This window comes from Pelophylax lessonae (genome assembly GCF_965119305.1).
Source record: "Pelophylax lessonae genome assembly, chromosome: 4".
Lineage (NCBI taxonomy): Eukaryota > Metazoa > Chordata > Amphibia > Anura > Ranidae > Pelophylax > Pelophylax lessonae.
In genome coordinates, this window is record NC_138771.1 from 629666834 (window position 1) to 629679089 (window position 12256).

The following is a 12256-nucleotide window of genomic DNA, read 5'->3' on the forward strand; positions in this document are numbered from 1 at the left end:
TAGAAGGTGTCTAGAAGTCCACTCCAGATGTGATGGATGCATTGGTTTCCTTTGTCAGCCTTTATTTTTACCTGGTCATCCTGCCAGTAACACAGTTCCTGTCCTAGGGTGACAACTCTCTGTACTGTGTCTATGGAGAAACAATGTTGTCACCTTAGGACAGGAAGTGTTCCGGAATTACAGAACACCTCCCCTTTGACCTATCTCTACGTGTCTTTATAGAGTGTAATTCTGTAGTATGAAACTGCCCTCTTTTAGATATACAGTATCTCACAAAAATGAGTACACCGCTTACATTTTTGTAAATATTTTATTATATCTTTTCATGTGACAACGATGAAGAAATTATATTTGCTACAATGTAAAGTAGTGAGTGTACAGCTTGGATAACAGTGTCAATTTGCTGTCCCCTCAAAATTATTATTAATTGTCCAAACCTCTGGCAACAAAAGTGAGTACACCCTTAAGTGGGAATGTCCAAATTGGGCCCAAAGTCTCAATATTTTGTGTGGCCACCATTATTTTCCAGCACTGACTTAACCCTCTTGGGCATCGAGTTCACCAGAGCTTCTCAGGTTGCCACTGGAGTCCTCTTTCACTCCTGCATAATGACATCACGGAGCTGGTGGATGTTAGAGACTTTGCGCTCCTCCACCTTCCGTTTGAGGATGCCTCACAGGTGTTCAATAGGGTTTAGGTCTGGAGACATGCTTGGCCAGTCCATCACCTTTACCCTCAGCTTCTTTAGCAAGGCAGTGGTCATCTTGGAGATGTGTTTGGGGTCATTATGTTGGAATACTGCCCTGCGTCCCAGTCCCTGAAGGGAGTGGGATAATGCTCTGCTTCAGTATGTCACAGTACATGTTGGCATTCATGGTTCCCTTAATAAACTGTAGCTCCCCAGTGCCGGCAGCACTCATGCAGCCCCAGACCATGACACTCCCACCACCATGCTTGACTGTAGGCAAGACACACTTGTCTTTGTACTCCTCACCTGCTTGCCGTCACACACGCTTGACACCATCTGAACCAAATAAATTTATCTTGGTCTCATCAGACCACAGGACATGGTTCCAGTAATCCGTGTCCTTAGTCTGCTTGTCTTCACCAAACTGTTTGCGGGCTTTCTTGTGCATCATCTTTAGAAGTGGCTTCCTTCTGGGATGACAGCCATGCAGACCAATTTGATGCAGTGTGCGACGTATGATCTGGGCAATTGATTCCCCACCCCTTCAACCTCTTCAGGTTGCACGAAAAACATTGACAGCTCTGGTCGGAGCAAAGCTGGCAGCGCCCATATGTCTATTTCCCAAAGACAACCTCTGGATATGACGCTGAGCACGTGCTTCAACTTTTTTGTTTGACCATGGCGAGGCCTGTTCTGAGTGGAACCTGTCCTGTTAAATCACTTTATGGCCTTGGCCACCGTGCTGCAGCTCAGTTTCAGGGTCTTGGTGATCTTCTTATAGCCTAGGGCATCTTTATGTAGAGCAACAATTATTTTTTCAGATCTTCAGAGAGTTCTTTGCTATGAGGTGCCATGTTGAACTTCCAGTGACCAGCATGAGAGAGTGAGAGCGATAACACCAAATTAACTCACCTGCTCCCCATTCACACCTGAGACCTTGTAACACTAAAGAGTCACATGACACCGGGGAGGGAAATGGCTAATTGGGCACAATTTGGACATGCTCACATAGGGGTGTACTCACTTTTGTTGCCAGCTTTTTAGACATTAATGGCTATGTGTTGAGTTATTTTGATGGGGCAGCAAATTTAACCACTTTAGGTCCGCTCACATTGCTGCTACTGCAGCATTGTGGCTCGTTATCGTCCAGCGACGTAGACCTACGTCGCTGGACTCTGCCCCTTGTGGGCGGCGCGCGCGCGCCGCCGGAGGCTCGCTCCCGCTGTTTTCAGTCACATCGGGAGTCGGGCCACAGGAGGAGCAGTGGCGATCGCCGCTGCTATTCCCCGATTGTTGGGGAATCTAGTTTGGAGATCCGCCCGCTTGTGTAAACAGAGCGGGTGGATCTCCTCAGTGACAAGGAGTGACAGATCGGAGTGTTCAGCATAGCTGAACATGCGATCTGTCCTTGTGTCACTCAGTCACCCCCCCCCCCCCACACATGTTAGTAAGCACCAGGTAAACATTAACCCCTCCCTCTCCAATAAAATTAACCCCTTCCCTGCCAGTGTCATTTTTACAGTAACAGTGTATATATATAGCACTGATTACTGCAGTAATGTCACTGGTACCCCCAAAAGTGTAAAAAATGTCAGTCAAGGGTCCGATCTGTCCACCGCAATGTCGCAGTCCCGCAAAAAAAAATCGCAGATCGCCGCCATTACGCGTTAAAAAAAAAAACACCAAAAATGACAGAAATCTTTCCCTTAGTTAGTAAACGCAATAACTTTTGCGCAAACCAATCAAAATACGCTTATTGTGATTTTTTTTACCGAACATCGGTAGCAGAAAACAAATTGGCCAAAAATTTAAAAAAAATTTGATTTTTACATTTTTTTGAGGGAAAATTTCATATAAAAAATGTTAAAAATATTGTTATTTTTTCAAAATAAACGCTCTTTTTTTGTTTATAGCGCAAAAAGTAAAAATTGCACAGGTGATCAAATACCACCAAAATAAATCTCTGTTTGTGGGATAAAAAGGACGTAAATTTAGTTTGGGTACGGCGTCGCACGACCGTGTAATTGTCAGTTAAAGTCACACAGAGCCGAATCACAAAAAGTGGCCTGGACATAAGACAGCATAATCCTCCGGTGGTAAAGTGGTTAAACTGTTATACAAGCTGTACACTCACTACTTTACATTGTAGCAAAGTGTCATTTCTTCAGTGTTGTCATATGAAAAGATATAATAAAATATTTACAAAAATGTGAGGGGTGTACTCACTTTTGTGAGATACTGTGTATTTATATATATATTTATATATTATATATTTATATATATAGTATTTTTCATTGCATACATTGGTATATCACAGCAGCGCAGCACTCTTTATTTATATATTTGGTCCTTTATGTGAGGAACACACATTCAGTGATTGCAGCAGCTGTCAGATTAACACTTTAGTTTCATCACTTTTTTTGGCAGCGCAAGGGTTTTTTCTTTATACATCATGTTTTTAGTAAATTGCCCTTAATCTTCATTACTTAGGGAGCCTCTGAAGGTGGAAATTAAGTGTTGAAGAATTATAATGGCCATCCAAACCTCTTACATAGTTACATAGTTACATAGTTTGTGAGGTTGAAAAAAGACATCAGTCCATCCAGTTCAACCTATGATGTGTGTGTGTGTTTGCTGTTAACCGTACATTGTATACCCCTGTATGTTGTGGTCTCTAAGGTGCCCATCTAATAGTTTTTTGAAACTATCAATGCTTCCTGCTGATACGACTGCTTGTGGAAGAGAATTCCACATCCTTACCGCTCTTACAGTGAAGAACCCCTTACGCATTTTAAGGTTAAACCGCCTTTCCTCTAGTTTTAGTGAGTGGCCACGTGTCTTATTGTATTCCCTTACTCTGAATAGTTTGTTCCTTATGCTAGGGTCGCCAGTACAATATTTGTACATTGATATCATATCCCCCCTCAATCGTCTCTTCTCCAGAGAGAATAAGTTCAGTGCTTGTAGTCTTTCCTCATAACCGATGCCCTCCATTCCCCTAATTATTTTTGTTGCCCTTCTCTGGACTCTTTCCAATTCCAGCACATCCTTCCTAAGGACCGGTGCCCAGAACTGGACAGCATACTCCAGATGTGGCCGGACCAGAGTCTTGTAGAGCGGGAGAATAATCTCTTTATTTCTGGAGTGAATGCCCTTTTTTATACATCCTAGTATTCTGTTGGCTTTGCTTGCAGCGGCTTGGCATTGCATGCCACTGCCAAGCTTGTTGTCTACCAGTACCCCCAGGTCTTTTTCCATCCTAGACTCACCAAGAGGTTCCCCCCCTAGTGAGTAGCTTGCTTTCTGGTTTCTGGCCCCCAAGTGCATTACTTTACATTTTTCTACATTAAATCTCATCTGCCATGTAGCTGCCCACTCCGTTATTTTGTTCAGGTCCACTTGTAAGGTTTCCACATCCTGCCCAGAAGATATTGGCATGCTTAGTTTAGTATCATCCGCAAATACTGAGATTGTACTAGATATCCCCACCTCTAGATCATTTATGAATAAATTAATAGGATTGGTCTCGGGACTGAACCCTGGGGGACCCCACTTTCCACACCCACCCAATCCGAGTACTCCCCATTAATCACCACCCTCTGGACTCTCCCCTGGAGCCAGTTCTCTATCCAGGTACTCACCTTCTGATCCATACCTACCTTCCTTAGTTTGTACAGTAAGCGTTTGTGGGGAACGGTGTCAAAAGCCTTTGCAAAGTCCAGATACACCACATCCACAGGCTTACCTTTATCTAGGTAGCAGCTCACTTCATCATATAAGGTTAATAGATTGGTTTGGAAAGAACGATTTTTCATGAATCCATGTTGATTACTACTAATAATACCGTTTTCATTACTAAGGTCTTGTATGTGGTCCCTTAACATCCCCTCCAAAATCTTGCAGACTACAGATGTTAGGCTGACCGGCCTATAGTTACCTGGGATACACCTCGGCCCCTTTTTAAATATTGGTACCACGTTGGCTTTTTTCCAATCAGCTGGCACCATACCCGTCTGTAAACTATCCTTAAAGATCAAGAATAATGGTCATGCAATCACTTGGCTGAGCTCTTTAAGAACCCTCGGGTGTAAGCCATCCGGTCCCGGTGATTTATTTATGTTAAGTTTCTCTATTTTAGTTTTAAGTCTATCTTCTGTTAGCCATGGCGGCACTTCCTGGGGTGTGTTGTTTAGTTCGGCCTTACAAGCTGGGTTAGTGTAGCCCCCCGATTCTTTTGTGAAGACTGAAGAGAGGAAATTATTTAAAACTTCCGCCTTTTCTCTGTCCTCAGTGGCCATATTTCCTTTGTTGTCTTTTATGGGGCCAATGTGTTCTGGCCTCGCTTTCTTACTGTTTATATACTTAAAGAACTTCTTGGGGTTCTCTTTACTCTCCTCCGCTATATGTCTCTCGTGTTCTATTTTAGCCTCCCTGATTTCATTTTTTACATTTCTTATTACACTCTTTGCAATGCTTAAATGCTGCCAATGACCCCTCAGTCTTGTATTTTTTGAAGGCCTTTTCTTTAGCACTAATATGCATTTTTATGTTGGAGTTTAGCCACCCAGGGTTTAGTTTTGCTCTTTTAAATTTATTTCCCTTTGGAATGCACTGGTCAATCCCCAAATGATGGGTAACTGCACTCCCTACAGGAGTAGGCTGTTGGGAAGAGCCAATAGAGTCCCCACAACATTCAAGATCTGTATATTAGAGTGTTCCAGGTTTAGACACTTCTGGATTGCTGAGGAATGCGGGAAAAGGTACGTGGAGAGTCAGTGTTAAAGCAGAACGTTGCCCAACCTAACAACACTACATAACATTTTTTCTACCCCTTCCTCTAACAGAAACCAAAAATGTTTTCTTTTTTTTTTTTTTGTTGGGGGGGGGGGGCAGAAATCCTTTTTTGAGGGCATCTACTACCTCATTTCTGAGACCAAAATTACATGAACAGTGAGCCTGCTGTCTCCTGGGATACCCAAGTACAGGCAGTCCCCGGGTTACAAAAAAGATGGGGTCTGTGGGTTTGTTCTTAAAGTGGAGCTCCACGCATTTTTTCAAGTTCCTTGAAACACAATGCCTACCCAAAGAACAGTCTGTAATGGCAATTATTTATTTATTTATTTTTTTGTCATTAGGCGATTTGCTAGGACTCCTGGGATGTCTGTGTCATCTATGCCAGGATTCTTTGAACCGCACTTGACTTCCTTCCAGGTGCTGTCTTGATTGACAGGTTGCCATAGCAACAGGGCGGGAACTTCTGCCACCACGGCCATTGTTATGGCAACCTGTATATAACACAGTGTGCTATGCTGCATCCTAACAGCGCAGGCGTGATTTTGGGACGTGCATGCTGGGTAGCCAGCTGCACAGAGTCCCGGAAACAAGTGGGAGCGGGCTTCAGATGCCCATACTTATAATGACCGCTGCCTGTCTGCCAGGATCCTGTGATAAACATCACAATTGTACAGTAAGTAGGAAGAAGCAATACACTTATACCAGTATCCTGTTTATATTGTGCAAATAAAGAGAATCACGGGGGTGCTTTTTGGAGAAAACTGACAAGGAGACTGGAGCTCCGCTTTAAGTCAAATTTGTTTGTAAGTTGGAACAGGTACATTTTTTAGGTGTAGCTACAGTCAAAAGAATCATTTTTAAGTTTTTTGTATAGGGGAGGGTTAACACCCCTGGGCCATTTTTTTGCTTTCTGTGCTCCTGTTCAGAAGATTTCTCCTCACTTTTTGTCCCTATTACAACTGGATTTAGAAAATTTGGGTTGTTGTGGAAACAAGGATTGGTGATAAAGCTTCAGTGGAGACACCTTTTTCCCATGATAACTCTTACAGGAGTGAATTTCCCTTCCTAGGGGTAGATTTCTCCTCACTTCCTGTTGTCTCCCTCTGTTTGTAAGTAGGAGTCGTTTGTAAGTCGGATGTTTGTAACCCGAGGACCGCCTGTAATGGGTCCCAGGAGGCCATGGGTACACTATGGTCATCAAGGGTTGAGACTATCTATTCAAGGTCTTTGCAAACACCCACTGATGACATGGTGCATGCGTATCATCACAGGGCTTCTGCACAACCTGAAAAAGGCAGCTGCACACCCACAAGCAAGCAAGCAATGTGTAATTACTTACCAGCAGCCAAAAACGGGCCACCAAATTTCGCACTATACACTGTATGGGAGTGCATGGTTTAGTTTAGCAAAATGTCTTTTTTATTAGGCCTGTGAGCTGGTCCCTCAGGCTTTACTTTGAAAAGCCTAAAAAATCCTAAAAGAAAGAATGGTCAAATGGAGTGTACCCACCTTTTACCTTTAAAATGATTAGGATCACTATGAGGATAATCAGGAAAACCACCGAGGAGACAATGATGATCATGAGACTTTTTTTTCCATCAGAGCCATTTCCCTCTTTAGTTTTGTGCACTTCTATGGTAGATGCATCTAACGAAGAAAAAAGACAAAAACATAACCCTGTTGAAGCCTATAATTAAATAAACATAGGGTGACAGACAAACCTAAAACACAAGTTCCCTAAAGCCCCGTACACATGTGCAGAATGTCTGGAGACATTTGCCGGTTCAAAGAAAAAACTGCTGACATTCTGTCGTGTGTATGTTGGTCTGTCCAACAGAAGCCGGTCATTTGGCTGGCTTCTGTTGGACGTGCATGCTGGACAACCAGCAGACGACCGCCTTCCGATCAGCGCTATCCACCATTGGAGTATTCTGGCGGGGGGGCGTCCCCCTGTCAGGACACAACAGCTTAGTGGGGGAGATCGATGGACAGAGCTGTGAATTTTTTTCCTGCAACCTGAAAAAAAAAAACTGTAGTGTGTACCAGGCTTAAATCTAAACTCCAAAAGTTTGAAATTTAAAAAAAGGGACATGTGGTGGAGTTGAGGTGTTTCTGCCTAAAAGTACCTTGGTCATAACTAGAGTTGAGCAAACACCTGGATGTCCAGGTTCGGCGGGTTCGGCCGAACTTGAAAAAAAAGTCCGGGTTCGTGAACCGAACTGAACCCGAACTTTACCCCGAACCCGAACCACATTGAAGTCAATGGTGACCCGAACTTTTGAGCACTAAAATGGCTCTAAAAAAAACATGGAAAGGGCTAGAGGGCTGCAAATGGCAGCACAATCTTCTTAAGAACATGGCACGCGCTCTGCAAACAAATGTGGATAGGGAAATAACTTAAAATAACATGAAAAACATAAAAATAGAAAATAATCATCTTGATCTAGGAGGACGAGGCCCATATGGAGTAGGAGGTTGAGGTGGCGGTGGATGTGGTGGTGTAGGTGAAAGCAGGAGGAGGAGGACAAGGTAGCCAACACTGGTTTTTGTTTTTAATTTTAAATTTATTTTTAAATTAGGGTACACCCCAAAAGAGTGAGAAAGGTCAAAAATACAAAAATGGCTGTATAACGCCGGTATACATGTCTATTCTGCACAAGGTACGGAAAAGTCCTGTAGGATCCATGCCTGGTTCATTTTAATGAACGTGAGCTTGTCCACATTGGCTCTGGACAGGCTGCTGCGCTTGTCTGTGATAACGCCCCCAGCCGTGCTAAATACACATTTAGATAATACCCTGGCTGCAGGGCAGGCCAGCACCTCCAAGGCGTAAAGGGCAAGCTCAGGCCATGTGCCCAATTTGGAGACCCAGAAGTTGAAGGGGGCAGACCCGTCATTCAGTACATGTATAGTAGGTAAGGAACGGTAAGGAACTGTATATGGTATATGGCAAGGAACGGTGATTGCGGCGGGGGGGCTTTTTCCCCCTTCTGGGTTGAATCTGGCCTTGGAAAAGGTATGTGTCCCTGGTTGTGGGCCGGGCTCTCCCAAAGCTGTCTAAGTTCTGAGGCCTTCTTGTAGGGACGGGGCTGCACTGGTCTTGCCAGGGACTGGGATTCTGAAAAGACTGTGGTGTATGTGCCCCTGGAGTGGCAGTCCATGGGAGCCATAATTCAACACTATGAGTATGGCACCAAGGACACTGCACTTCCTACACACGTTTTTCACATCTGCCTCTAGGGCCGGGCCTTTTGGTCAGGAGTCAGGACTAGAGGAATTTTTTATTCCTGGCCGAAGGGCCTGCCATTGTATTGCAATATGGCTCTAACCTTGCACTTCTCCACTATCCCTTTCCCCACTTCTATGTGTTGTGTGTCTCATGTTTTGTGTTTTTTATTGTGGCGGTACACTTTATTTTGCACAGCGTGATTAGTAGGGTGTAGGTCCTTGGGCCTGTCCCTGAAAGTCTTGGGAGGGGGTGGATATGGCCTTCTGGCTTGGTTCGCCCTCTCTCATGGGGTCTCTCTTTGGGAGAGCCCCACCTAGTACTTGGGGTGGTCTGTTTCAGCAGACCTCCTAAAGAACGGGGCTGCCTGGTTTCGGCCAGGTTAGCCAGTGTAAGTACCCCAGTCCCTGTCAGGAGCCTTGCGCCCCGGGGGATCAGGGTCAGGGACCATGTGTACAACCTGTGCACTTTTTGTGTTTCACTTTTTTGGTGTGCACTTTTTTATGCACCCACCGGGTGATAGTCTGAGTGTGTTCACACACCCCACGGGCTTAAGAAAAAAAAAAAAAAAAAACAGCTGGTGGTCCTGGTTTGTGTGGCGTGCTGACAAAGCTTTTCCACATTTCATACATGCTAACCCTGCCTTCTGAGGTGCTGGCGGTGCCCTGGCTGCGTTGGCAATCTCCTCCTCCTCCTCTGCCTTCGCCTTGTGCTTCCAATGTGCCCCCGCTGTCAGGTGGAAATGCCTTCTCGACCTTTTGGCTAAGATCAAGTGTCGTATCTGTTGTTATCAGTTATCTGGGTGCCACCCTGCTATGAACATGGTTCCTCCTCCTCCATCTCCTCTTCATCCTCCACCTTGTCATCCTCCAGAACTGTGCCCTTGCTGGACAATTGTGTACCTGGTGTTTGTGGGTGCAGGAACCCACCCTCGGAGCCACTTGTGAATGACTGCCCTGAAAGTCTTGGAAATGATCACTGCTCCGGATCATTGTAGAGGATGAGGATGAGGAAGCGGAGTTGGAGGAGTTAGCAACAGGAGGCAAACTGAAGCGCCCTGCAATCCTTGGTGGTGGAAAGACATGCACCAAACAAATTTAAAGGGTGTATCTCACAGTACCATAATCAGCAAACGCTGCAAAATTATTAATTTTCCCCTAAATGGGTGTTTATTGAATAGCGGAATAGAACAACAGTATCTAAAAGGGTGTATCTCACATGTACAGATACAGGCTAAGCCGCAATTTAATATCTTTATTTCCCCTATATGGGTGTTTATTGAATAGCGGAATAGAACAACAGTACACAAAGGGTGTATCTCACAGTAACATATGCAGACTAGGCCGCATTGTAATATTTTTTCCCTAAATGAGTGTTTATTAAATAGCGGAATAGAACAACAGTATCCAACGGGTGTATCTCACAGTAAGATATGCAGACTAGCCGCAATTTATTATTCTTTCCCCTAAATGGGTGTTTATTGAATAGCAGGATAGAACAACAGTATCCAAAGGGTGTATCTCACATGTACAGATACAGACTAAGCCGCAATTTAATATCTTTTTTTCCCCTACATGGGTGTTTATTGAATAGCAAAATAGAACAACAGTATCCAAAGGGTGTATGTCACTGTAAAATATGAAGGAAAAAACGTTAAGATTAAGCAGACACATATGCACTGAGCTTGCATTACATGGCCGCTGCCCGCCGCACGCCGCCAACCTAACAGACTGATACGTTTTTTTTTCCTCCCTCCTCCTCACTGGGCTCAGGTCAGGGCAAAAAGATCGTGCACTGCACCCCCACACAATAAAATCGATGTAGATCGCTGTCTGATTAAAGAAGATTCTCCTATTCTTTCCCTGAAAGCAATCTCCAGCCTGACCCTACAATAATCTCCTATCTCTCCCTCAGCAGCATCAGGAACCTCTCCCTACAGTAGTTAGAGCAGAGTGACGTGCAGCGCTATGTGACTCCAGCTTATATAGAGGCTGGGTCACATGCTGCACTGGCCAATCACAGCCATGCCATTAGTAGGCATGGCTGTGATGGCTTCTAAGGGCACACTAGTTAAACGCTTGTTGATTGGCTGCCCTGTAGCTGTTAAACCGCGCCATTAAAACCACGCCAAAACATGAAATAAATTACAGCAGACTGTATCCCGAACATACAGTAAAATGTTCGGGTCCGTGTCCGCAGGGCTGCTGTTAGAAATCGCGGGGCCCTGTACAGACTACCTGGCAGGCCCCCCCCCCCCCCCCAAGAAAATATTAAAGATATATATTTAGCTAAAATTACAACAAAATCACTATTAGCAGACACAAATATAACATAACTCACATAATTCCTGCTAAATCTAAAAAAAAAACTATGTTAAATAAAAATGAAGATGAGATGAGAAAAATATATAGGCTGGGCAGTTGGAGCTCAGTGATCAGAGAGAGAAAGAGATTGAGAAACACATTTACAAATAAACTCCTGAGTAGAGATAACATTAGAGCCAGTGCTGGGAGGGGGGGCACACAGGGAAGGGGGATTAGTGAAGCGACAATTGTCTCTTTCTCAGCAGATAAAAGCTGATAGCAGGGAGAGGGACAGATCAGATTCAGATGCTGGAGGAAGATTTCTGTATTTGTTGTCCATCACTAATCTGTGTGGGCCCCCCTGTGTGCTCAGGGCCCCCTACAAGAGGGCTGGTGGTCCCCCCCTATCAGTGGCCCTGCGTGTCCGGGTACCGAACACCTAAAAGTCCGGTACGATCCCGAACAATACAGTCCGGGTTCGCTCAACCCTAGTCATAACTAACTTATGATTGGTGCCCTTTTGGGCGGAAACGTGTTAACTTTTCTGCGAGTCTTTTATCCCTGCGTATGGTTTAATAAAAGGAGGATTTTACTGCAAAAAAAATCTGATCTCCTGGCAAACAGCTAAATACACAAATTAAAAGCATACATGGGAACCTATCAAAGGATTTGTATTAGACCGTATTCACACTGAAGCGGCACGACTTCGGGGGCGACCTGTGAAGTCGCATGCAGCACGACTTCGGCACGACTTGCACGGACTTCACAGAATGAATGTCTATGCAAGTCGCTCCAGGTCGCCCCGAAGTAGCACAGGAACCTTTTTCTAAGTCGGAGCGACTTGTTTCGCTCCTATTAGAACGGTTCCCGTACCAGACAACGGACCGCGACTTGTCAGACTGACAAGTCGCCTGACAAGTCGTATTAGTGTGAATGGAGACTTACTGTCCAACCAGTCTTGTGATTTACACAACTCTGTAGGGCAGGTCAGGAGCCCTAATTTTTCCCTACTGCAGTTCAGTAACATCTAAAGGTTGGGGGGTGGAATGATAAGGACCTGCAGATCATACAAGCACTGTGATTGGCTGTCACAGTTGTCACATGATTGGGAGCCAGTTCTGGCTACAGATCATTAGCTGAGACTGAGAGCTGTTTTTGACAGCTCGGTCACTGTGCTAGGAGCACACAGTGAGCACACATTTATCAGTACAGAAAGCACTGCCATGAAAGAATATGTACAGTTTG

General features: G+C 44.6%; 1 protein-coding gene across 2 annotated transcripts in view; it reads right to left on the reverse strand.

Moving 5' to 3' along the window:
• The window catches only part of LOC309551920 (uncharacterized protein), a 199725-nt gene that overhangs the window by 126428 nt on the left and 61041 nt on the right, over positions 1 to 12256 (reverse strand). The window contains exon 5 of one of the 2 annotated variants that reach the window (XM_082252640.1): positions 6992 to 7129. The exons of the other annotated variant lie outside the window; for it this stretch is intronic. Within the exon in view, the coding sequence (XP_082108766.1) occupies positions 6992 to 7129 (138 nt within the window). The remainder of the gene's footprint in view (positions 1 to 6991; positions 7130 to 12256) is intronic. 2 annotated transcript variants of the gene reach the window in all.